General features: G+C 34.9%; 1 protein-coding gene across 1 annotated transcript; it reads right to left on the reverse strand.

Moving 5' to 3' along the window:
* Nucleotides 1–1,046: 1,046 nt before the first annotated feature.
* Nucleotides 1,047–23,338, reverse strand: LOC149771682 (uncharacterized). The gene is made up of 6 exons (XM_089948239.1): nucleotides 23,123–23,338; nucleotides 14,413–14,571; nucleotides 13,860–14,001; nucleotides 11,039–11,230; nucleotides 9,751–9,921; nucleotides 1,047–6,840 (listed from the first exon to the last, which is right to left on the reverse strand). The coding sequence occupies exons 2-6, from the start codon at nucleotides 14,557–14,559 to the stop codon at nucleotides 6,131–6,133; spliced, it is 1,362 nt and encodes a 453-aa protein (XP_089804365.1). The 5' UTR covers nucleotides 14,560–14,571; nucleotides 23,123–23,338; the 3' UTR covers nucleotides 1,047–6,130.
* Between the last annotated feature and the right edge of the window lie 2,875 nt (nucleotides 23,339–26,213).

Consider the following 26,213-nt stretch of genomic DNA (forward strand, 5'->3'; position numbering starts at 1 on the left):
ATATTTGTGTTTGCTTGTTAACATCCCGAGAAACCCGGGTAAAATTGTGTTAAGTTCCATAAAATGCATTCGCAATGTCTCATCGAATGTTATTCATAAAATATTTGACTAGATGTGATATTATAATATGTACCCATTCAGTTTTTAAGTATGGGATATTCTCTATATTTTGATGGTCTTCTTGTAACTTATTATTCATGTGAGAACTACTTACTCACTGCTTTGTTCCGTTATAGGTGAGCGTTTCAGTTTTCGGAATATTTGTTTTGTAAATTACGCTACTTCATTGTGTCCTATTTTTATTTATGGTTTTGGTTCCGTTTTGCTGAAATTTGTTGCATTTGTGTTTCACTATTTTCCTTTAATAATTCTTGTTAAATCTTTTTTATGCAGTTACGGATCAATTGTTTCACTTTCAGGTCTTAGTCCATGTAAATGCAACGTAATCAGATTTGTTGCGATTGGTGGAGTTGGATCAGATAGTTTCATTTCTGATAGTACTCTAGGGTACAAATAAAGAAATATTAATCAGTTATTTTTGTTTGTTCTAGCGACGTTGATCCTAGTTCGCTTCCTCTAATAATTAACTGTCGGCCGGATCAAGATGTTTCTGTTGTACTAGCTACTGATTTAATTTTGTTAGAATACTTTTAAATGAAACCTGTAGTAAATTGCAACATTTTAGTATTTCCTTTTTTTTTTCTTCTTCAAAAGCCGTGCGATCTTTGTATAATACTAAATATTTCTTTGCTTAGCTTAGTTACCATCGACAGCATTCATTTCTTTCTGAAGCCTAATATTTGTCTTCTTGTTTTAGTTCTGGTAATACATTTCTATCATTTTCAATCCAAACTGATCAGAGCCTTTATGATAGATCCATACTGATGGCTGGATGAGCTTTATTTTGCTCACCTAAAACACTAAATCCTCGACGTGACCTAATTATACCAATCTAGCTTAATCTATTTTCGGTAATGCTGATATTCAATTAACTAGTACAAATGACAGTAACACAAGATTATTATAGAATGATATATAAAAGAAAATGATGCGACATATGTTTTATTGAGAATGCTTTTACCAGAAGAGAACATACCTCGTTTCTTCTACCTTGTCAAAGATGATTTTAGAAAGGATCTAAATGATGATTTATATGATGCTGATTATGTATAGATACATTGTGCATCTATTTATAAATATCGTCAATTTGTGTTGTTACAAAATATAATTTACGAGAACAATTCTCGATTGTCGCGTATATTACATAACTAAATTAGTACGTGGTTATGAAACAACTAATACAGATTAATGTAATCATGAAACTGACCGCGAAAGTGGTCAAGCTGTCCGTAACTGGATTTCAATGACAGAAAACACTGAAATATATTTGCCTAATATTATTCTTTTATATGTAGCAAAATGCAAATAAAAGTGTACACGGATTTATTAAAATAATATCTCTCTTGGCATACAACATGCAACAGGTTTATGCCATGCATTTTATTTATCTTAAATATAGACTACATCATCTGTTCTCAATAGTACAATTTCTGAAGGTGATCCTAGTATTATTAATAATACACGTTTTAGAAAAGTAATCTTATGGTGTTGAGGGGTATGCTGTATCATCTTTATTTTCCTGAACCACTGGCAACGTTTATTTATGGTTATACAATATTGCTACCATATGTAAGATATCATTAAAATATGTGTATTATTCAAATTTTGGAACATTAACGGGTACTAGTGAGTCATGGAACATTAACGGGTACTAGTGAGTCATGGAACACTAACAGGTACTAGTGAGTCGTGTAACATTAACTAGTACTAGTGAGTCATGTAAACGGATACTAGTACATATGTAACAACAGTAATGACGAACTAAAATATAAATAGTTTTTGCAATACAACAGATGATAAAAATAATAAAAATATCAGTTATCTTCTCCACGAAGATGATATTCCAATACAATATTTAGACAATGTTGTTCAAAGCTAATCAAGTTGGATAATATACAAACTGTCCACAATAAAATGAAAAATATGAAAGAGATATTTTTCAGTAGTAAATAATTAAAACACAAACTGCATTTATCTGACTGGATAATGTGCTAATATCAAGTGAAATGTTAAATCTTGTATTTAATTAGTAAATAAGGGATTTAATGAATTATTTTCTCCCTTCTAACTCTTAGCACAGTTTTAAGGTAATTAAAATACTAAAATTAAAGAGTGTTAATAACGACCATCAAAAGTTAAATACATTTTGTAGTATCAATGCTTTGGAAGTCGTTTTGTTATTTGATAAACAACGAATGCATACTTAGGGGGACCTTAATTTTACGAATTTTGCATATTATGATTATTCTTGAGATAAAACACGTTATAAACCAATTGCCATTGATCACGTGATAGGCTGTTAAAATCACTGCTTTTCAATCTTTTCTCTACCTCCATGTATAAAACCCTGTGAATGGCCTGAACTTGATATAAAGAAGATAACTTTTTTTCTTGTTCAAGAGGTTTAAGGCAAGAGTCGCGGACTAAACGAAGAACATGGCATATGTACAATAGGTTGAATTATTCACCAAGCAGAATTACAATGGGCTATGGATGGTTATATACATCTGTGGTAGGCTATATCGTTTTGGATAGAGTAGAATATTGTCATCACTCTAGAAAAATATGTATCGAAATCATATCACTGCAGACGAGGATACAACTATTAAGCATGTAAGATAGGAAGAGAGAGAAAAATTAAAAGTAGTTTGGGAAGCGAAAATGGGAACGAGAGTGCCAGATCTGGGTCAGGCTCAAAAGGCAGAAAATAATACAACAGATACGTCGTCAAAAATAAGACAAAACCGAAGAAGATCTGTGACAACAGCAAAAAGAAAATCAACCACAAAATTGAGTTATCACATAGATAGAAAACTGGGACACGGAGACATAAACGTAATATTAAACCTAGTCTGTATAAAGCAATGCAGTCATTCTAGAAGGGGTGGCATTGCGTTGTATACAATATAGAGCCCGGTCCAGTATGTTCGAACCTTAACAATTGTTGAAGCCATAATGGAGTTCCATTTCTGGCTACATTCAAATGCTGCATTCTGGACCATCCAGATCTTTCCGAACCAGAGATACTTCTCTATTCATGCCGAAACGCTGATTTATATCTGTTAATAGTTGTCAACGCTGATTTTGCAATACAAATTTAAACCCCTGCATCGTGCATTCTTTGACTCTGTGATAGTCCAAGGGCGAGCGAGCTGACGTGAATGCGTAAGCACTCCTACACTTTTACCCTCAGAGTTCAACTTGTATATTTATATATATATATATATATATATATATATATATATATATATATATATATATATATATATATATATAGTTACTGGATTTGTATGAATTCAAGAAGTTTTTACTTGTGTTTATATCGACTGTTGACGATATGAGGGCATGAGGTTTGGTTATTGGGGTTTGATTTCAATGTCTTCCACCCCAAACCCCTTTTCCCTATTTCAATCATATCTTTACAGTTTTGTTTGAAGATATCGATGCTGGACAGAAAATGTAAGTGATAAGTCATAGATGTGGTCGTTTGTTGACTTGACTGAGTGTTAGTTAGTACATTTGAGTGCTAATCAGTAGACTTGGGTGCTGGTAGGTAAGATTGAATTCTGACCGGTCGTGTTGTGTGTTGTTCAGAATCCAGTGTCATGTTCAATTCGCCTTTGTCTCACTATGTCCCTCCATATTTATTGTACGAACATGTTTCATATTACCACTTCACATATTGCACAAACTGGCCAACGATGTTAAATCAATAGACGTTTTGAACATTGCTATAATGTTTGTACCCACACCGGACCCAAATGTTGAGATTGTGGGTTTATATTTATTCCCATTTTTCTCATACTGGACCAACCCATTATGATTGCAGTAAAGCTTGCTCCCTTTGTTTCTATAGCAACCACAATTACTATTTTTGAGGACTGCTGCTCTGACACTGGTTTTTGGCAGCAGTTCTATTACAGTAACAAAGGTGTTAGGTTGCAGCCTGCTAACCGTATTGTGTTGGTGTCGAAGCAATCAGAGGATTTGAAAATGTTTATATTATTGTAAAAGACTATCATCTGCACCTTGACGTAGCGAGTCTTTCATTATCCTGGTAATGTAATCAGTATTTAAATAAAGCCTGTGAATACTATAAAGTAAAAATATTGATTGTGCAAAGGGGGGGGGGATACCGTGGTAGACTGATGCAGAGTTAGCTTATTAGTTTAATTATATTTTAGTGCCTATATACTGAAATATTGCATGTCATTTATGGTTTTAAAATTTATGGATATAGAATATTTGCTTTGTTTTTGTCCAGGCACAAATTATTTGCCTTGTCGTATATGTCACATCCACTGTGGTTTTCTGTTGTCGTACACGAAGGTGCTGCCTTAGGGTTTCTCCTCAAAGGGCTGAATTGAGTCGTTTTGTTCTTGTTAAATTTTGGGATACGTTCAGGCAATATTGTCAAGCCACCCAGACTTGGTTTCCAGATCAGACACTAATGATTTTTCCCGAATTTGAAGCTACATTTATAATTGTATTGGCTAAGCATTATATATCAAACGATCAGTTCGTTCTTATGAAATCAACTGACAGATTTAGGGACCGCATTTTACGTGGTTGGGGACCATTTCACAATATTGACAACATCTGTTTCTACACAGTATATTACGACATTATGTGCAGTATATTACGACAATAATGCATCATCTCAGATATTTAGTGATTGAATATTGAATTCATGAAACGAGTTGAATAATGTCGAGCTTTTTCGAGCCTTGGCGAACAAAAGCTGGACATTATTCAACGAGTTTCATAAATTTAATATTAAATCATTATCAATTTAAGATTATTTTTTCACATAGTTTTGATTTCCTTGGAAATTATTTAGATGGCAAGAAGAACGAAAATGTTCGTTCATTCTGAGAGAACTTGCACATTTCATTTGTTGTTCGTAAAAAATAGTCCCAAACAAAGTTGAACAAGTGTTGACGTTTAAAACGAGATTATACTTTTCTTACAAACTATAATCAAAGAACAAGCGTCCTTCAGATTAAACAGAACATTTTACACAGACAAAATCATTTTCAACACAGAATGTCACATGCACGTGATTTTATATTGTTTGATGCAATTGCGGGTCCATATTTATGCAACCTTAAGTGTCACATTTACAACTAAAAATTACACTGTAGCGATATACATGTGGAAACAAGTTTTACTTGATGCAGAACTTACCATATGTACTGCAATGTGTGTATAACCAGATATTTGCAGTGTTTATTTCGGAACCGTAGACTACAGAATATGCAAACAAATTTAATTTTGTGTCAGAGTTGCGTCACATATTTTACTATGCAGTGGTTGGATAAACGTCTGTTAGTGTGGAGACCAGTGTATGTATATATTCTTCTATGAATATAGGTGTGATTATTTACTTCCGTAAGTTAACATTTAAACATCCATGGTATATAGCGTGGATTCCATGCTACATATATGCAACCTCCCTGAACCCCCACCCCACACAATCAATACCTGTAGCTTTATTTTTTGTTATTATTGCTTTGGTCATGGTTTTAGCCATTTTGTCATGCTATGATATGATATACATGACATAACAACCCCTTGTGGGGGTAAATTAGCCATATTGAAACAAACGAGACCATTTTGCTCCAATCCCGTTTGGACAGTCGATTCGAAAAAGGGCGGCCCAAAATGTTCATTGAAAGAACAAATTCCAGAAGGCATGATTAAAAACGTTTTCCCACTATGGCAGCCAATCAGTAACAAGAATATTACACACCAATTTCTTGGGCTTATTTCGATCAATCAGAGTCTCATAAAGTGATATGCTCACATGTTATTATATGAAAAATATAAAACTGCATACACAATAGGCAAAGTGTACCGACTATATGATAATGTGCACTATGTCACGACAGTCTGTGTAGTATGTTGCATTATTTGAATTATATTGTTTTCAGTGCAATGTCTGACACTTTATTTCCTGAAAAGCGTTTATCAGCTAGTTTAAACAACACTTGTTTGTAGTCTGACAGGGTCACTTAGGTACATGGCCCGTTCTCACAAAAGTTCTCAAGCGAATTGCCTCAATTCTTGTAAAACCAAAATCCTTTTGGAAGTCATCTTCTTTCAGCTGGCTTAAAATCATTCCATCAACAAGTGCTGATTTAAATAAGGGCTTGTACTTTTCCAGCTTCAAACTCTTAAGAGCGGAGGCTACCTCGTTTATCTTCATACCCCTGACGTGTGCTTCGTGTTCTGTAATATCCTGGTCCTTATTGTGTCCCGTTGCTTTAGGAAATGTGCTTGCCATCGGTTCTTTCATTAAAACTTGTTCCAATACATCCTGGCCCTGACTTTCCTCCGGCTTTGGTGGTAGGGGCCTATTAGTATAGTCAGTAAAATGTAATGGCCTTACCACTGCATGGACTATTGTCGTATTGGTATAGTCCGGCTTTTTATTAACCTCGTTCACTGGCTCATGTACGGTCATTTCTGTCGCACGTGTTGGCTTTGTACTTCTGTCTACGGGTGGGGGAAGTTGAGAATCTGGATCCAGTTGTTCGTAGAGACCATCGTCCCCCTTCTGACTCGTTGTTGCCGACAAATGTCTCTGAGGTAGAGGAGGAGGTTCCTCCTCATACTCGGGAAGGACATCCCTCAAAGTCACTAAGGGAGCATATACTGACATCGCCCCACCAGCTCCAGTCTCCATGCTCCTTTCCGCTATTGTGAATTCGGCGAACTCTAAAGTGGCAACGAAAAAACAAAAAAAGTAAATAATAATTAAGCAATGTGAATTGTTTCTGACCAATTAGTATCATTGTTATTATAGTGCTAAAATCTCTATTAACGAGTCTTGAATATTCGGCTCCTGACGGCCTCTGAGGACGCTCATTTTACCAAGCTACAAATATATTCAGGCGGCAGTACTGATCATAGTGTAAGATTTCCTACCGAGTAAAGCTTTTCACATGCTGATATATTCGTAACAAATAATACAGTCATTAAAGTGTAATGTTAATATCATCAATAGTGTCTTAGTCAAGGTTATGGTCCTAGAAATGTATTTTGTGTTACTTATCACCCAAAACGAAAAGCAGTGCACGTAAGAAGTGATGAAATTCATCGAAATACTTCATCTACAGCAGTAATGGTGGTCATAGAACATCAGCTATGTCTAATAATTTACCTGACGTCCAAAACACACATGGCAATAACGAAACACAAGGAATAATGTCGACCATAACAAAAGAAAAAATCGTTTATTTTGTTAATCGTTTTTGTTGGAACTGATCTCATTTCATTTGTAACTTCGCTTAATAGTTAATTAAACGAAGTTACAAATGAAATCATTTCAGTTCCAACAATAACGATTAACAAAATAAACGATGTGCTTACATGTCTGACCAAAATAGCGACCAACAAACCAACTAATGACAAGAGAAGTAGCATAAACGTGTTCAGAAAGGAGCGCAAAAATGTTCCAGCACTAGTCAATAATAAGTCTTTCACACCACAACTATTTTTATGCAACCCAGATGTTGATTGCGGAGATAAGACAAACGGATAAAATATTCAGAAGGTCCAGGAGTAGGTGAAGTTAGGGGAACAAAAGAGCTGTTTGCGAGTAGGAAAATAGAACCTTGTGCCGAATGTGCATATGTTCGCATTCTCAATGAAGTCCCTTTAAAACGATTTCTGCTATCGCTATATCATTTCCATTAATGCCATTTAGCCCTTCACCTAAAGATAAATTCCTCAGCCTTTTTGTCCAGTGGTTGCCCTGAAGCTGATCTAGAGTAATGCTAGATGTTCAGCTGCATACGCTTTCACTATTGTAACAATTTCCATCGGTTGTTGTTAATTGTTGAAGGTTTCAAGCAAACACAAATTGTACCATCACTCCAAGCAAAATATACAGAACGAACTACAATACTGCAATGCTACGATTTAACAGTTCTAGCGTTGTAAACCTATCAACTAAATCAGGAGCCGTTAGCAGTTTTTTGTTTCATTTTTGCTTCACTTCAAACCCCAAATTTAATCATATTCCTAAACGAAATCGAAAGTACAATAAGTTATACTAATGACAAAAATTCGTATTTACTTTATTCTTTACCAGTTAGCAAAATGTTTCTCGAAGACTTCGTTTTGCACAATGTTTATGGCAATAACAATCAAATTACAGAGTGGTACTGAGTATCAACGTAATCGATGCATATGTAAGCATTTGGGATTATATTGGTAACGTGCATGTGACACATAAAATAAATAAATAAATGACGTAAGGTACACAATGCTTTGAAATATACTACTTCCAGGTCACTGTGAACATTGACAGATTGAGACAAAAACAGACGAATAACTACAACACTAGGTTAAATGGCTAACATGGACATAGAACTCACTAATAACAGCATATTCAATTTACGTGATCTTGACTAATATACCTGATGCAGCAAATAAAAGCTCTGTTTTGAGGAAAGGTGATAACATTTAGTGACAATAAATACACTGTTATTGATGGTAATGATTTGACTAGACAAATATCCCAGATTTGCAACAACCTGTATAATGAGAACAATAAGAGGATTTTATAAGCCCAAACCTCGTTCAAACATTTCTAAACTGTTAAACAAAACCAACAACAATGAAGGGAAAACACATACTTTTTTAATAACTTTAGATCACTTTTAAAAAGCAAGTAAAAAGAGGATGAAATTAGTAAAATAGATTTGGAGAGGGCTCAAGAGATGGAAAAGACTTGTAGAAATCCATGTCACTTTGCAACCTCAGTTGAGGAAGATATATGATTAATTAACGAAACAACTCAAGACAACCAGTGACCATAGCAATACGATCCTACCATACTGTATACACTAATGCGGAACATAATGATTTAAGATAAAATAGACATAATGATAGTTGACTCAGAAAACAAATTGAATGTTCATGCAAGCACTATCATATCAAAAATGCTACATCCAATAAAATATACAATAAAATGAGGTTAACATTCTAAAGGAGACACAGAAGAGTTAGTAAATGGAGAGTTGATAAATAACATAGGCATTGGAAATGAGTAGTATGGAAAAACGGTACGGTAGTAAGGTCTAGGAAAATTGCAATGTTGTTATTGTCCATGCATTATTTGAGAAAGTGGCACAGCATACTCTTGTGATGATGCGAGTATAATGGACGAGTATAAGTTGTAGTTGTTTCGTTTCTGCACCCAGTAATTTTAATTAGTCAGTGAATCGTATTTTTCTTTTAAAATTTGTGATAAAATGATTTAACTATTTCAATTTAAAATACAGGTCTGGCATTCGCAGATATTACCTATTCATCTCTCTCTCTCTCTCTCTCTCTCTCCAAGAAGATTTGTTGACGCATGTTAACATTGCAGTTTTTTTGTGATAAGTCAACGAAATAGTCTTGATACATTCCTTAACACCTCGTTAGCCCTGTTTTGAGGAATACACGCCTGAGTTAGATATACTCACCTCTCTCATGCGAGGTTCAAACGTATCATTGCACTTTGCCTACCCATTTCTATAAGATCCCTTTAGACTATTTTACTTAGCTGAGTATAGATTCCTTGTTCGTTTAATTTAACTAAATTTCAAATCAATGAAAAATAGAATGGATCTCTACCTGGGAATCCTTGATTCTTGTCAAACGTGACATTGTTCTCGACAAGTTGTTTGTTTAGTGATTCGAGATACTCCTGGAACTCAGATTGGGGTCGGTTCCGGAAGCCTGTGATCACACAGCAGTTCATATTCTCTGATAGGGCACACAACACCGATGTTGTGAACATTTTCACTAAACAAAAGCATACAAAATATTAAAGAAATTAACAGGAAAGCTGTAGACTCATTGACTTTACTGAGAGAGCCATCCATTTTCCCAACTCAAGCGTCGTCACTGAGAATATGTGTATTTTAAAACCGCGCACATATTAATACTTGTACCGATATATGTGAAACGGAGTCAAGAGGTATTGAAGAAGCACACTTCCGCCGTATCATGATCAAAGCCATTTCTTTTAAAATTGCTTGCAATAACTATGACAGTATTTAAGAATCATATCTATTTCAATTTCACTTGAAAACATATATGTACGTTCCACAGCATTATAATTCGGGAGGGGATAGAGGGTAAAAATGGGGCCAGAAATGCCAAAATATCTACGAATGTACGATCTATATGTGTGTCAGGCAAACGTGGTTAAAGTTGTATCCGAAATATATGTAGATTAGCAATCCGACTAAATTATACTAATCAGTAAAATTTATGCTTGAGTTCTTCTTCGTAATGACTAATGTCGCAGTGAGCAAAATATTACAGTTATAATGTCTGTCCGTCCGTCGCTTGTATTAACGCCTTCCATCAGGCGTCAAACTTTGGTTGCAATGTTTGTTTCTTCCACAGTGCAATATATCCTGTTGGCGAGAGTGGATCACATAAGTCAGCCCTCATCTTTTTTATTGGTGTTGGGGTTGCGGGGATGTCTTCAGGTGATAAAAGCGGTTGATATTGTGATAACCTTTAAAAGCCAAATTAATAGTGGCTGACTCAATGAATTGCTGTAAAACATTTTAAATCATGATATCACATTACCATGGACAAGTATCACACTATGAACCAGTTTTAAATATATGTATTGAGGATTTTCATACAAAGGATCAAACACAAAGATCACGGGTAATTCACTGTTATCTTTCGAGGTAAATGTTTAGAATATGTTCACAAACTAAACCTTCTGTTTTCATAATCAAATTTTAATCATAGGATACAAGATCATCAAAGAATCTGAAATATCCCTAGAATTATTTTGTCCCAATGCTAAATATCAGGGTCAAAGTGGTATATTAGAAGTGAGGAGTTACAAAGGGACATATCAGGCATATGCTTACATAGATATCAGATATATACTTACAGTCACTTGTAATACAGTTGCAGAGATAGAAATGCTCGACATATTCTTTAGTTATCAGTAGGTTTCCGAAGGCCATTGCCTGATATTTGTTGCATGCCACTTTTATTTCACGGATTCCCTCGCAACCAAGTTTAACAAGAACCGGAAGCTCGTTCTCTTCAAGAATTTCTGCCATAGTTTGCAAATTACCACCTGATCATGACAATGATGAAGATAATATTAGTTGCAATAATATTAATAATAGCCTTATAATAATAATAATAATAATAATAATAATATTAATATTAATAACAAAGATAATACAGTCTAAGTCAAAGTTGATATCAAAATGGAATAGGGAATCGACAAATTCGCAAATTTAATCATCAAGCATACAAAACGTGACAGAAATGGAGACCCAAGCCAACAAGGGATTGAAACAACTAAGGGAGGTCGAAGAGTGAAAACATCCGATAATTTTGTCTGCAGCACGTAGACGTATATAATCAGAAAAGAGTACGTACGGAAGGTGAAAAAGTAATTGACTTTAAGCTAAATAGTACACTCAGCTTTTTATACCTATGTAGTTTCCACTATTAGGTACACTGATGGTACTATGGGCTGGACAAATAAAGAGTAAAAGATGTGAATTGAAAGACGGCTAAAGGGTTCATTTTCAATCTTTGGGTCCTGAATATACTAATGTTGGTGTACCAAATACAAGGGTTGTTGTTTTCAAACAGACAATGCATTCCTAGAGGAGGAAAGGCTCGCTAAACGTTAAAAAATATGTTGGGGCAGAAAAGATGCGTATATTAAAGTACGCTCGGGACAATGATGAAGAATGCATAGCATTGGTCCATCAAGATTTTTTTTTAAAGAAGACGAAGAAAGGAAGTACTGCCAGCATTAGAAGCACAAAGAGCTAAAATGCATCAGAATGGATAAAATGGACAAGGAGTCGCTGAGGACACTTGACCTATCTCCATTTTGGGAACTAACAAAAGATATAGTTCAATTGTGAAGGACTAAGAACACTAGACAACCAATGTGAAAGCAATTGCCAAAAACTCACGATGTCTCGTCATTGTGCAGAGTATGTGGGAGTAGGATGGGGCGATTAATGGCCTGATCTGAGGAACAGCAAGTTTGTTAATAGTGAGCGTAGAGTCCAGCACGCCAGAACTACTCTAGCTAAACGCCGTACAACTGTCTGAGAACTATTGACTTAGGCGTACAAACAAGTAATACGATCTCAAAGCAAACAAGATAGTTCCCAACAGTAAATCGAAATTCCTTTAGGACTGCGAGCACAAAGCACAAACATAACACTTGTTCACAAGGAAAGGAATATTATACACAAATTACCTGGACAAGATAGAAGTATCAATCAAAATTGTTTTAGAAACCTTACAAAGAGATCGTACCAATTTGTAGAAAAGCATTATCAGTAATATCTCACAAAGTTGGGGACAAACTGAATTTTCTAAGATAAGCACTGAAGACAAAGATACCAAAGTAACTGTCGCTTCTCGGAACAGCTAAAACCACTCCAGAGAGTCCATGAGATCTACAACCACAATCTCGAATTAAATGAGGAGCAACCAAAGGTACCATCATCTGACTGAAGGAAAGAAGAATCATATCTGCAACACTACTAAAACTGCTACTAATTATAATAATACTTTTTTCTAGTTCATATAAAAAGCACACACCCAACTACAATGAATAAAATGGCATATAGCAAAGTACGACAACATCAATAACTAATAGAATACGAATTCATAACGAAGAAACAATAAAAAAGAAACAGAAAAAGACTCAATGAGACATTGTTAGTATACAATATAACACGAAATTAAACTGGTTTTCCTTTGTCATAAACTCCTTCAAGGGGTTAGGGTTAAATACCAGATTTCAAAAGGGCCAAGAATTCGCTGAATTATCTCATTGACGGTGTTAATTCTACGGCATCATGTTGCATGTGTATTGCATTTAATTCATACGTGGAGGGTTACAATCTTTGAAAATTAGAGAGACCAAAGGATACCAATTCAGAAAATGAAGACGAGAGGAATCGCAACGGCGAAAATATTTCTATTATTATTAATTATATTAGTCATTTCTGAAGAGCACACCGCATAACAAAAACTTCTAAAGCAAAAATATCAAAGAAATAAATTTTTAAAAAAGTATACAATGTAAGAAAATACGAGTAACTGATAAAGAGCTAAGGATATGAAATGTATCATGCAACAAGTTCAGTTAATCTTTGAGACATTATTTGTATATAATATGACATGACGTTGCATCGGCTTTCATAAAAGGCTATAAGAAGGAGATTGTGTCATTAGATTTCAAGTTTCATTGAGAATTGTATACATATTGGCTTAGTTGTCATAATGATCAAGGGAAGGGGGAGGTTGGGGTGGCATCCAGTGGCATTGCAAATTATGTATCACCCACACAAAAAGGTTATAACCTATGAACGTCAGAGCAACTTTTTCACTTCTCTTTTGTTTTACCCGATAATTTAAGATTATCGAGTCAAGTTCTTGATCAAATGTACATTATCCATATATGCTACTATGTGGCGCTGTATGTCACTAGGTGGAGCTGTTCATTATTTGACATTAGATCAAGCTTATTTCATACGTAAATACGCTTGAAGCGAAACTGATACAACTATTTAATTGAGTTCGGATTTTGTTTGTGAACCTTTCGTTTAAATCTGTTACTTTAAAAATCAGTTTCGAACAATGTGTTGTGGTCCACTGGAATGGAGTATAATTCTTTTCATCATCGAGGCATGCATGCGAGTTGTGAAACATCATTGACTTACGTGTCGTAATTCCTTTAACGACTTTAAACATGACCCTGTAGTCTACAGGTATGGAATAGAATTTGTAGTTGAAGGAACTGACATCTTTGGCAGTCTTTGCTACGACCCGTCTTTGGTCTGTAGAACAGTGAATTCTCAGCACCTACATAACCGAAATATATTACAGTGAATAAATAAACATTCATTGCCCAGTCGTCTGCGATAAAGACGCGTGTACGCGTGATTAGGTGTGTGTGTGTGTGTGTGTGTGTGTGTGTGTGTGTGTGAGAGAGAGAGAGAGAGAGAGAGAGAGAGAGAGAGAAGTGGTCGTCTAGCAAGTATGAGACAGTTTATTCGAGAAATATCCGTGAAAATATTTCAGGGTATATTACTCTGCCAATCCTAACTGTCTGGTTTACTTCATGAAATGTTAATGTCAGCGAAATAAATAAATAAATAAATAAATGAATAAATAAATAAATAAGCAATGCCAGTATATAAATACTCAATGAAAGCAGATAAAGCGTTCTTAGGGACTAACATAGTCAATTTTACATTGCGTGTGTAGTCATACTTGGAAAGACTCGAAGGTTTCTTGGTGCGTATCACCGCAATACCCTTCCATGATGATGATCAACAGCGGGAAATCTTTGTCATGTCTTTTGTACAGCTCCTTCAACGTCATTTGCTTTGACTCGTCGTATTCAAATACATCAGACATTTTGCATAGTACCTACAATTATTAAATTATAATGAAATGTGCTATTCATACATTAAAGATTCCTTGGTAATTGATTCTAGTAATTATTAAAACGTTGATAGAACAGTAAGAGTATTTTTAATTTCAAACTATCCAATCGTTAAGTAGAAAGAAAAGAGATGTTATTTACCATTTTATTCACTTCATTACCGTAAAGAAACCCAGCCAAAATAGACATTCCGATCTATGTAATAAGAAATTTACTAAACAGTCATCCAACATACCAACTAATAAATTGACATATCAACTGACCAACTGACCAATTAAATAAGCATTAACTGACCATTTGGCTACTTTCTCAACATACTAGTTTGACAGAGATATCGCTAAGTTATAACAGAGACTATTGGACTGACATAGCATTTAGCTTGATTAAATAGCTATCGCAGCAAGTACTCAATATAACACAAATAATTAAGAGATGTACATACCGATCGTAACTAAACGACTTAAATATGACTTATCAATTAAATATCCATAATAAAATACAGGTCATTTAAATAACGACATATACATTGAATGTCCTTCGTAAAATATTGGTCACTTAAATCTTTAATATTACTGCACCTATTGATATAACACGTTTGTTTTCTTATATGATGTCTTAACGATGGTACACGGTTATAAAACATTTTTGTTTGTTTTGTTTCTGTTGTTGTTTCCTTATATAATGGCCTAATTCATCAAGATTTGATAAGGTTATAAAACGAATGATGTTCTCGGTTATGTGACTGAATCCGTCACAGCAGAGACAATTATGCCTTTAAATGGGTACCTTATTGGTCGAATATGTTCTTGCGATTTTTTGGGTGGCCTGCTCATGCCGTGATACCTCTACATGTGCAACCATTCAGTTTTAAAATTTATGTATTTAAGCCACTATCCTGCACGATATATCTTTAGTGTTATTCCAATAAGGGGAGGTAACCCGGTGCGAACAGTATGTTGACGAGCCGACAAACCAAGTCCAAATTTAGCCTACGTGTACAAACCCAGTACCAATTTAGCCTACGTGTAGCAACACAGCACCAATTTAGACTACGTGTACGAACATCACCAATTTAGCATACGTGTAGCAACACAACCCCAATTCAGTCTACGTGTGGAAACACAGCATCAATTTAGCCTTGGTGTAGCAACACAGCATCAATTTAGCCTACGTGCACAAACACGGTACCAATTTAGCCCACGTGAACAAACACGGTACCAATGTAGCCAACGTGTACACAGTACCAATTTAGCCTATGTGTACAAACACAGTACCAATTTAGCCTATGTGTACAAACGGTTCATGCAAACGAAGATGAGAAGATAAGCAGGTTCACTTGAGCAAACTAACGATCCTTAGTAACACATGTATGAAATACCTTGTATTTAAAGTCTATCTCTCAAAATAATCATCATTGAGTATATCATACAAATAATTATGATAATAAAAATGTTATTACAGATATTCAATACAACAGTCATAAACCTAAAATTCAAGTAGACTAATACAGCTTTGGATTCCCGGATGTGCAAGATGAAGACGCCTGTTTTACCCCTTTCACATATCTCCTCATGCCAATACATGCCTCTGTGCTCACTTAACCCATACAGCCGTATGGTGAAAAGGCTTCCTTTAGGAAGTTCTATTATACCACAAGATCGTATTTGTTAAGTACACAATTCAGAGATTCCCCTCATTTGTGATCGAACTCATTTTATATGAGAAGAATCTTAGCATTATTCCTGCATATGCCCTTACCATATTTACCATAAATAACTGTCTAAGTTCTTACCATAGTTAACATAAATACCTGTATAAGGCCATATCATAGTTCAAATGTCTGCTTAAGTCCTACCATAAATGCTTGTATAAGGCCTAATCATATTTATCTTAAATGCATCTACAAATCCCTACCAATGTTACCATACATGAATGTATAAGGCCTTACTATAGTTATCATAATTATTCATATAAGCCATTACCATTGTTACAATAAATACCTGTATCAGGCCTTACTATATTTACCATAAATACTCATATAAACCATTACCATAGTTACAATAAATGCCATTGTAAGACCTTATCATAGCTACCCATATAAAACATTGCTCTATATATTATAAATGCCTGTATAGTTGTTTTTGTAGGGTTTAACGCCATTTTTCAGCACACGGTAGGCTATACATGGCGGCCAGTATTAATGGTGGAGGAAGAACCCGGGAAAACCCCGGAAAGAACCACCGACCCACAAGAAGCACCTGGCAAGCTTTCTCACATACCCACATTAGCCGAATCCGAGGCTCGAACCCACACATACTGAGGTGAGATGGCAGTGATCCGTAACGCAGAGCGCTTTAGACCACTCGGCCACTCAGGACCCCAAATGCCTGTATAAAGCCGTAACATAGTTACCATAAATGCCTATATAGGGCCTTAACTTAGTTACAGTAAGAGTGTTTAGAACTAAAATTGGGTACTGTGTGATCTTCGCTACGCATGAGACAATGCGAGCACGCAATAAAGTGTCGTCTTGCCTGCAATGCTGTTCTACTCCTTCTAAACTGTTTTAGTTAATGAATTAAAATCTTAAAATAATTGGTTGCTTTATAGATGTCACAACTGTCAGAGATATTTATGTGGGTTTCATTAATTCCTAATATAAATAAATATACAGTATCATTCTATTGAACACCAAGCGCATAACTGTGATGACTTGCGGTACACACAATACATGAGAGAACTGACGTTCTTACACTAATATATCAGGAAAACACGTTCAAGGTAAGGGAGGTAAATCTTATTTCAATTACAAGTCTTTAGGATAGGTGTCGTGCAAATTGTTTATTACCTACAATTTACATTTAACCTTCATTAACAAATTATTTATGCACATCATATTTAAATTAGTTACTATTACTATTATTAGAACTACTAGTATTCTCTGGACTCTAATATATGTGCAAAAGCAAATGTTTTCCTCGCATCAGATTTGCATGTGTGAATGTCTAAATGTTGTTTTTCTTTCTCATTATAACGACAAAACTGCAGGTGACGCAAAAAGTCAGACAAGTGTTTCATGTAAACAATATACTAATTCATATTCATCTTCTCTATCCAAGGTTCCGATATGTTAATCCTATATACATTTGCCAGATCGATCATAAATTTCAGTGCATTGGGTCGATGAAAATCCCTTTTGTCGCCGCATCCAATCAAAACGAGCTTCTTTGAATTTGAACTGTTTCTATAGGATCTAGAAAAGGGGAGCACTCAGCAAATTTCCACAGCCAGTCCATGTATGTACAAATATATGCTTTCCCTGAGATACACCTGTCATGGCTTCTCTCTGGTACATAGTCATACATTCGATGCTAAACTTACAAATTATCCTTTTGAAGTCAATTGCCTCTACCAGTTTCGGCTGATGTACAACAAACTGCTGCTCAACGATATTTGTTAGCTGGCATTATATACTAAAAGAGGCAACTATAAAATCCAATATATGTCGCTAGGATAAAGTACTGAAATATCTAATCGATCTGGCTTGGAGTATATAGGGTTAACATATCGGAACCTTGGTTAGCGACGATGGTTTTGTATTTTTGTTCAACTTACTCGTATTAAGAAAAAGAGCCATACTAAAGATATAAATCATGAACTCTTATTTCAAGTTGACTAATAACTGTTGAGTTACAAGATGTACCATGATAGTTTTTGGTGTTGTTGTGGGCTTAGTGCCATTTGTTTCAGCACAGGATAAGCTGTACATGCCAGACAGTATAACTGGTGGAAGAAGATCCACCAACCTACGAGAAGCTATTGGCAAGCCTTGTCACATACCTACAATGGGCCGAACCTGAGACTTGAACCCACGATGAGGGAAGTGAGATGGCAGATTAGATGTACCAAACTAGAAATATTTGTTTATCTGCTGCGTAAATCCTACTATGCGGGTATACACGCCTGTTTGCTCATTGATCCATATGTAATAGTGTGGTGAAAAGGCTTCCTTTTCGGAAGACTTAGGATATCATAATTTCGTATTTGAAAAACAAATTATTTGCAAATATACTTCACCGCATTAGTGGTTCAATGAAAGTCATATGAGAAGATGATGGGATAGATTTATGTTCCTTATCTAATTCCTAATACACAAAATACACATCATTATTCTGTTGAACACCAAGAGCGTGACCGTTATGACTGCCAATACACAATTGATAAAAGAAACATAGTCAGCTTGTATTTGTTGCGCAAGTAACAGGCACCACGAGGTAGGACAGGTACAATTTCGATGACAAATAAGAGCCCTTGTAATAGGACTCGTGAAGCATTCGTAGCCATAAACAAATCTTTAACGAATTATTTCTTTCTTGTAGACAAAATAGATCTTCCATAGATATAAAAATGTTTGATTATTTTATATAAGTTTTGAGTTAGTATACAAAACAAGAGTTTGTCAGGAAGACAACCAATCTGTTCTGCATTCCGCTGTTTCACTAAAATTATTGATGTGCCAGGAAATGAGTCTAAAATAACTTTAATTTTCTGTGACCTACTTTCCTTCAGGTCAGTTATGTGTATGGTGTACGAAAGGGTTAAACTCAGAAGAGGTGTTCTGTTCTGATATATCTGTACGTTAATCACAGGTATCAATAAATGAATCAAAATAATCTATCAATTTATCTATATATGCAGGGTATTTTTGGAAAAAGAAAAAACAAAAAACATAACTCTTTGTACTATTGCAGCAGGGGACACTATTTTTCTTTCTCGATATCAGCTATTTAACTTAATTATTGAATTTAATGATCGTTTGCGAGCGCACATGATATTGAAACATCCTCTCTAGTTATTTACTTAAATCGTTTGTGCTTAACGTTTTTTTCACTGATTTAATTTAGCGTGCCTCTCTCTCTCTCTCCCTCTCTCGGGGCCCCGAGTGGCCGAGTGGTCTAAATCGCTCTCCGTTACAGATCACTGCCATCTCACCTCTGTCTGTGTGGGTTCGAGTCTCGGATTCAGCCAATGTTGGTATGTGAGAAAGCTTGCCAGTAGCTTCTCGTGGGTCTGTGGTTTTTTCCGGGTTCTTCCTCCACCATTAATGCTGGCCGCCATGCATAGCCTATCGTGTGCTGATAAATGGCGTTAAACCCTACAACAACAACAACTCTCTCTCTCTCTTACGCACATACACGGATACACACATACATATGTAAACAGTTCATTTGCGTTTGATGCTCAAAAAAGTCAGCTTTATTATATAAAGATAAGTAATAATTGAGATAAAGATATGAATCATTATTTTGTTATCTCATTTAGTGTTGCTTAATCAAAATTGAAATGTAGGGAAATGTGAGACATTTATGTTGACTGTCAGACAGTACCCACACAATTCATAAATATTGTCGGTATTACGGTATATAATCCTGACCACATTGACTATGAACCTTAATCCTAGAAATTTATTTATCACCTAATATACGTGCCTTTCACTAAACACTAAGTTCACACCATTGCATACCACTACTGAAACGATATTTAAACGTAATAATGTCCTTCTTTGACAAACTAAACAAATACTATAATTGAAATAGTGAGCGGGACTTAGAGTTTTATGAAGTGAATCCAAAATAATCCCGAAAGAGTTATATTAAAGTCCAAAAGTTCCGTATAAACTTCAGAGTCGTTAATTGATTGGTACTCCAAGAATCGTGACGTTGTCAACATGGCGTTGTCCAGAACTCTTTTTCAATAAGTCACAATAGTTACAGAATAATATTATAGTAGAATAGAAATGAGTACTTTCTGTTTCCACTGAACAATCCAAGGAAATATTTTTTCCTCCAAAATAATACACAAGTACAACACATTACATATCTGCACAGTTGGCTTTACAACAGGATCACAAAAAATAAGAATGACTCCAAAATAGGAATGAATCTAATTGCTCAGTTCTCTCCTTATATACACATTTCAAGAGTGTAATACTGCTATATGGCCCAATACCACGTGAAAGGCCTTACTAATCAATCTAATATTTCGAAATATATATTCATGTGACATATTTGTCAGAACTGATAATCGGCTTTTATTCTAAGGTGTCATTTCAATTTAAATCTAACTAAGACACCTCTTTTTCTAAGCACAATAATTTTATACAAACAGAAATTTACACACCTGGCTTTTTGGGAAGCAACGAACATATAGTGATATGTGTATGGAGGATTAAGTTAAATAATAATAATAATAATAATAATCATAATGATAATTAAAATCAGATAATGTACGTACGTACGTATGTATGTATGTATATATGTATGCATTGCATGCATGCATGCATTGATGGATGCATAAAAGTCTTTCAGAAATGATCGTCACTTGCCTTCACTTAATTATAGCACCAGCTATGAAAAACTCATCACACAAAGAAAGTAACTTAGCAAGCAAACAGTTGCTTAACTGAGTAAGAACGCAGGTAAATGCCAAAAATAAAAAGCAATACATTAGGAAGATTGTAAACAGTCTTTAGCCTTCACTTTAATCGAGTACCACTAAAGTCCCTTGAGATAAAAAAATGTAGTACGCAAGCTAGTAAGCAAGGAAGCAATTAATTAACTAAATTAGGGATATACAAGTCTCAAACAGAAAGAAAGAATCTAGTCTCATTGAAAGCTTCTATTCAGGATTAACTTAGTAATCTAGTCCTATTGAACGCTTGTGTTAGGATTAACTTATCAATCTAGTCTCATTGAACGTTTGTGTTAGGATTAACTTAGCAATCTAGTCTCATTGAACGTTTGTGTTAGGATTAACTTAGCAATCTAGTCTCATTGAACGCTTTAGTTTAGGATTAACTTAGCTATCTAGTCTCATTGAACGCTTGTGTTAGGATTAACTTAGCATTAGAGAAAGCAGTGAACGTCTGGTGTTTTGCTTTTCATCAGGATACAGAATCTGTTCTCTGACAGTACATATATAAATAAAGATTAAAGCTATTTCTTTCAAAATCTCAAAGTAAATAAGCAAATCAGAAAACAAGTAGGATATTGTAAAGCTAAATTATGCTCTTTTAAAATTGTCCGCTATGTATAAGTGTGATCCATCATTATTTTTGTGCAAATATACCGATTAGTCGATTAAACAATTTCAAGGATTTTCTCCAATTAAATAATCTCTCTCTCTCATATATATACAGAATAATAGAGGGAGGAGAGCTCAAAATTGTTAAGAAGTCTGCTTTTATATGAGGATCCGTGTATGCTATCTGGGAATAGTTATACATGGTAAACATAAACACCATATGTACATCTTAAATGTGTTGTCATTCTCCTCGTTAATTTAACATGGTAAATATACACATCACATGTAACCTTTAATATGTTGCCATTCTCCTCGTTAACTTGTACATGGTAAATATACACATCACATGTAACCTTTAATATGTTGTCATTCTCCTCGTTAATTTGTACATGGTAAATATACACATCACATGTACATCTTTAATATGTTGCCAGTCTCCTCGTTAATTTGTACATGGTAAATATACACATCACATGTACATTTTTAATATGTTGCCAGTCTCCTCGTTAATTTGTACATGGTAAATATACACATCACATGTACATCTTTAATATGTTGCAATTCTCCTCGTTAATTTGTACATGGTAATTATACACATCACATGTACATCTTTAATATGTTGCCATTCTCCTCGTTAATTTGTACATGGTACATATACAAAGGATATATACATATTAAATATGCTGTCATTGTCCTCGTTAATTTGTACATGGTAAATATACACATCACATGTACATCTTTAATATGTTGCCATTCTCCTCGTTAATTTGTACATGGTACATACACATAGGATATGTACATATTAAATATGCTGTCATTGTCCTCGTTAATTTGTACATGGTAAATATACACATCACATGTACATCTTTAATATGTTGCCAGTCTCCTAGTTAAGTGATAACTTAGATTGAAACTGATAACATGAGAATGATATACAGTTTTGTAGGCATGCATCTTTTTGGTAGAGAAAATGAGGCAATATTATTTATGCACATCTGTTGGTTATTCAAAGTTTCATGTGTACCAACCAGTACAAGCGCTCTCGTATTTGTGTGTGTGTATGTTTCGTACATTATAAGCAAAGGCACCCATTTAGCTGGCTTGATTCCAGATTTTCTTCGATCATTGTGCAATAGGGAAGACATACGTACACTAAAGACGGTAGCAGGTGTTGAGACGCAGCTAAAGTTCTCATTCATAACTGCATTACGTATTTGGTGCTAAAATGGTCATGTTTGTGTGAAAAGAGTATACTTTTTTCAAATAGAAATTTCGTTATATACTAATGCTTAAATGTATGCTGATTGTGCTGTGTCGACCTTGAAGTCTACCTTCTCACCGTTACAAGGTATTCGAATGGTTCACCTATATGGACGGTATAGAATGAAGTTTACTTCAGACGACAGGTATAATTTCCAAATAGTTCCATATGTAAAGATTAAATAAACTTACCTGGAAGCGGGAAAAAGTGCCAATGATTCCAGTTCACATTAATTAGCTGCATGCTGTTTAAGGAACATCAGGAAAACGTAGATAAATGAAAACATTTTTTGTCCGAACAAGGAAGTGTTGTTTCCACTCGAGTGCCGTATATATCTCACGAATCGTAGCGGGATATATCGGTATTTAACATATAGCCTTAATGTACTCTGCAAACTTAAGCTAGCGATATTTTGCATAGAAGAAGTTTAAATCGTCGGACCTATTTATATCAGCCAATGAGCGTATGGTACAACAAAGTTATAAACAATGATATATAACTGTAACCATACGGTATATTAAATAATCTCTCTGTACGACAGATAAACAAAATTCCATACACGTCTATGTATTGCACACTTGAAACATGAAAAATAACTCTGTTTGCCTAATACGACCATGGATTATCTATCCTGAATTTGATCTTCGTGAAAAAGCAGGCTGGTGACCGAAGTAGGGTTGTGGGGTGATTTTATGTTGCACGGTTAGGACTAATTGAATCACTAGCCCATTGGGCAACCAAATGATCCACATGTTGAGCCCGCTTTTTCTAAAGCACATATATGAAAATAGTTATTTCCGCCCGCCTGTTACTCATCCCTACCATTATCAGTCCTTCTTTCGTTTTTGCGTACTCACTATTTTCATACATACTGAATCTTACAAAATTTTGCTTACAGCTTTATCGTAATTGATCTCACTGATAGGAATTAGATTATTGACATCTGTCGTCATTAGATTAAGACCTGTATCCCTGATTATCAGACCAACTCACTCAAAGAGTTAGAATATTGGCAATATCCATCATTTGTTTACGCGCTTTGCCCCCTCATTGTCAGACAGATTCGAGCACGTTTCAATGACGTACACGACAAAAATAGCTTCAGTTAGTTCCATTGTCATTATTTTACGTCATCTTTTTATATAGTCACACCCATTATAGGACCTAAATAATCCTAAGATGGGGTATCCTGTCACTGAAACATCATCAGGAGGAATTATGCAAAATGTAATGACGCATAGCTATGATTAGTTCAGTTCTTCGGTTGAAATGATGTTACAGCGATTCCTGTTTGTTATGACTAAACTCCGAAACTGATATATGACTGTTTTGATTTTTGTCATTTTTGCCTTCAAAGTTTCGTTATATTGTGACTCAAAATACATGGTTTTTGTTTTTGTTTCAAGTACCATTTTACTATGAAAGGAAAACTAATTTCATATGTAGCTTCTTATCAACAAGATATTTGTGTCCTTAAACACACACACACACACACACATCATATAATATATCATAATATCATATATATATATATATATATATATATATATATATATATATATATATGCAGTTCAGATGGTTGACAAGCATTTCTCCATACTTTCATTTTTAAAGTGAAACCAGATTTACCTGAAAGCAGTTTCAGATGCTAATAATGCATTTTGTCGTTATCTAGTTCAAGAGTAACAGTAAAAGGTTACAGAACAGACTCTGGCAGATCAGGAAATGGTATTGCTGTGCACGTTACCAACCTAAACTCCTTGATTCCAAGCGGACGTACATTTGATATCCAATCTTGGTATATTTCATATTGTTAATCTTTTTTATGTTTTATTATGCACGAGGTACATAGCCGATGTCTGGTTTATATTTGTGTGTCAATTAACCTATTGCGTTGATCAGTTGGTGAAAGCGTGACTAGTTGTCTTATAAGTATTGCTCGTAGGTTGTAATAAAAATCATGTATAAACGAATGCATGTCTTTGTTGAATAATCTAACAGGCAATAGATAACGTTACTGGTTCAAACATCCATATGACGTTTGCAAATTTAGGACACGGGAAAGGTTTGAAAAGTAGCATAACTATGTCATCTTCCTATTTCTAATGACTCATAAAATATACTGTAAGCTGGTTGAGGTCGCTTAATGCTCTGATACATAACACTTTAACAACTTTGCATGACTAATCTCCGCGAACCGCTTTGTCACCTATTCTTCCTTTACCGCTTTACGAAGAAAATCGATAATTATACAACAATGACTTCTGTGAATAGCATATCCCATCATTCGACTTTTCCGACCGAACATCCTGAAGTTAGTACAGGGGACTTTTGCTTCCAGAACATCCGTCCTTACAACCATAGGTCCGGTCCATACATGATATTTTTGTTTCCGTGCCAACCGTCCTTGCATCCTGAGGTCCGTACTTGGTAATTTTGTTTCGATGCCATCCGTCCCTAAATCATAAGCTTCATGCATACCAATTGTGTTTCCATTTTTAAAGTTCATACCTAATGTATTTAAATCAAATTTAGTTACCATCTTCACATGTATGACGTTTTCTAAAAAATCTTTGCATTCTACATCCCTTGAGTGAGTATTCACTTCTGATTACTCGTGATTGTGCGTCGGATCTGTTTGATACTCTGCACGGCGATTAGTCATTTTAGCATAATAATGAAGATGTTCATTTAATGCTATTCTACGTCATCATTTAATGTATCTTGGTCGATGCTAAATGCATTCTACGTCATCATTTAATGTATCTTGGTCGATGCTAAATGCATTCTACGTCATCATTTTATGTATCTAGGTCGATGCTAAATGCATTCTACGTCATCATTTTATGTATCTTGGTCGATGCTAAACGCATCTGATAAGTATCTTTTCGATAATATGTAGTTTTCGTCCTTCAAATTTACCTAAGAAGGAAATAAAGCTTTACGTCAAAATATACTTAAGACGAATTGAATTCTCTGAATGAACTTATACTATATTTACTATCACTATAGCCCCTTTTAATAGATAATGACCAAACTACTTTTAACGTTATAGTTGGATTTCAAATCAAACGGATATAAATATAAAGCTCTCTGTCTCTCTCTTCGCACCGTGTGTCTGATACGGAAAATTTATTGTATATCCAGTTCAAGTGAAAATATAACACACACATGCACTTACAGACACACAGACACATATACATGCATATATTCATTGGTGAAACTAGTATGTGTGTTCTTAACACTTTTATTTTTAACGGATACGCACTTCCCTATAATTGA

Source organism: Sinohyriopsis cumingii, unplaced genomic scaffold, assembly GCF_028554795.1.
Source record: "Sinohyriopsis cumingii isolate HCF-2022 unplaced genomic scaffold, ASM2855479v2 utg001741l, whole genome shotgun sequence".
Classification (NCBI taxonomy): domain Eukaryota; kingdom Metazoa; phylum Mollusca; class Bivalvia; order Unionida; family Unionidae; genus Sinohyriopsis; species Sinohyriopsis cumingii.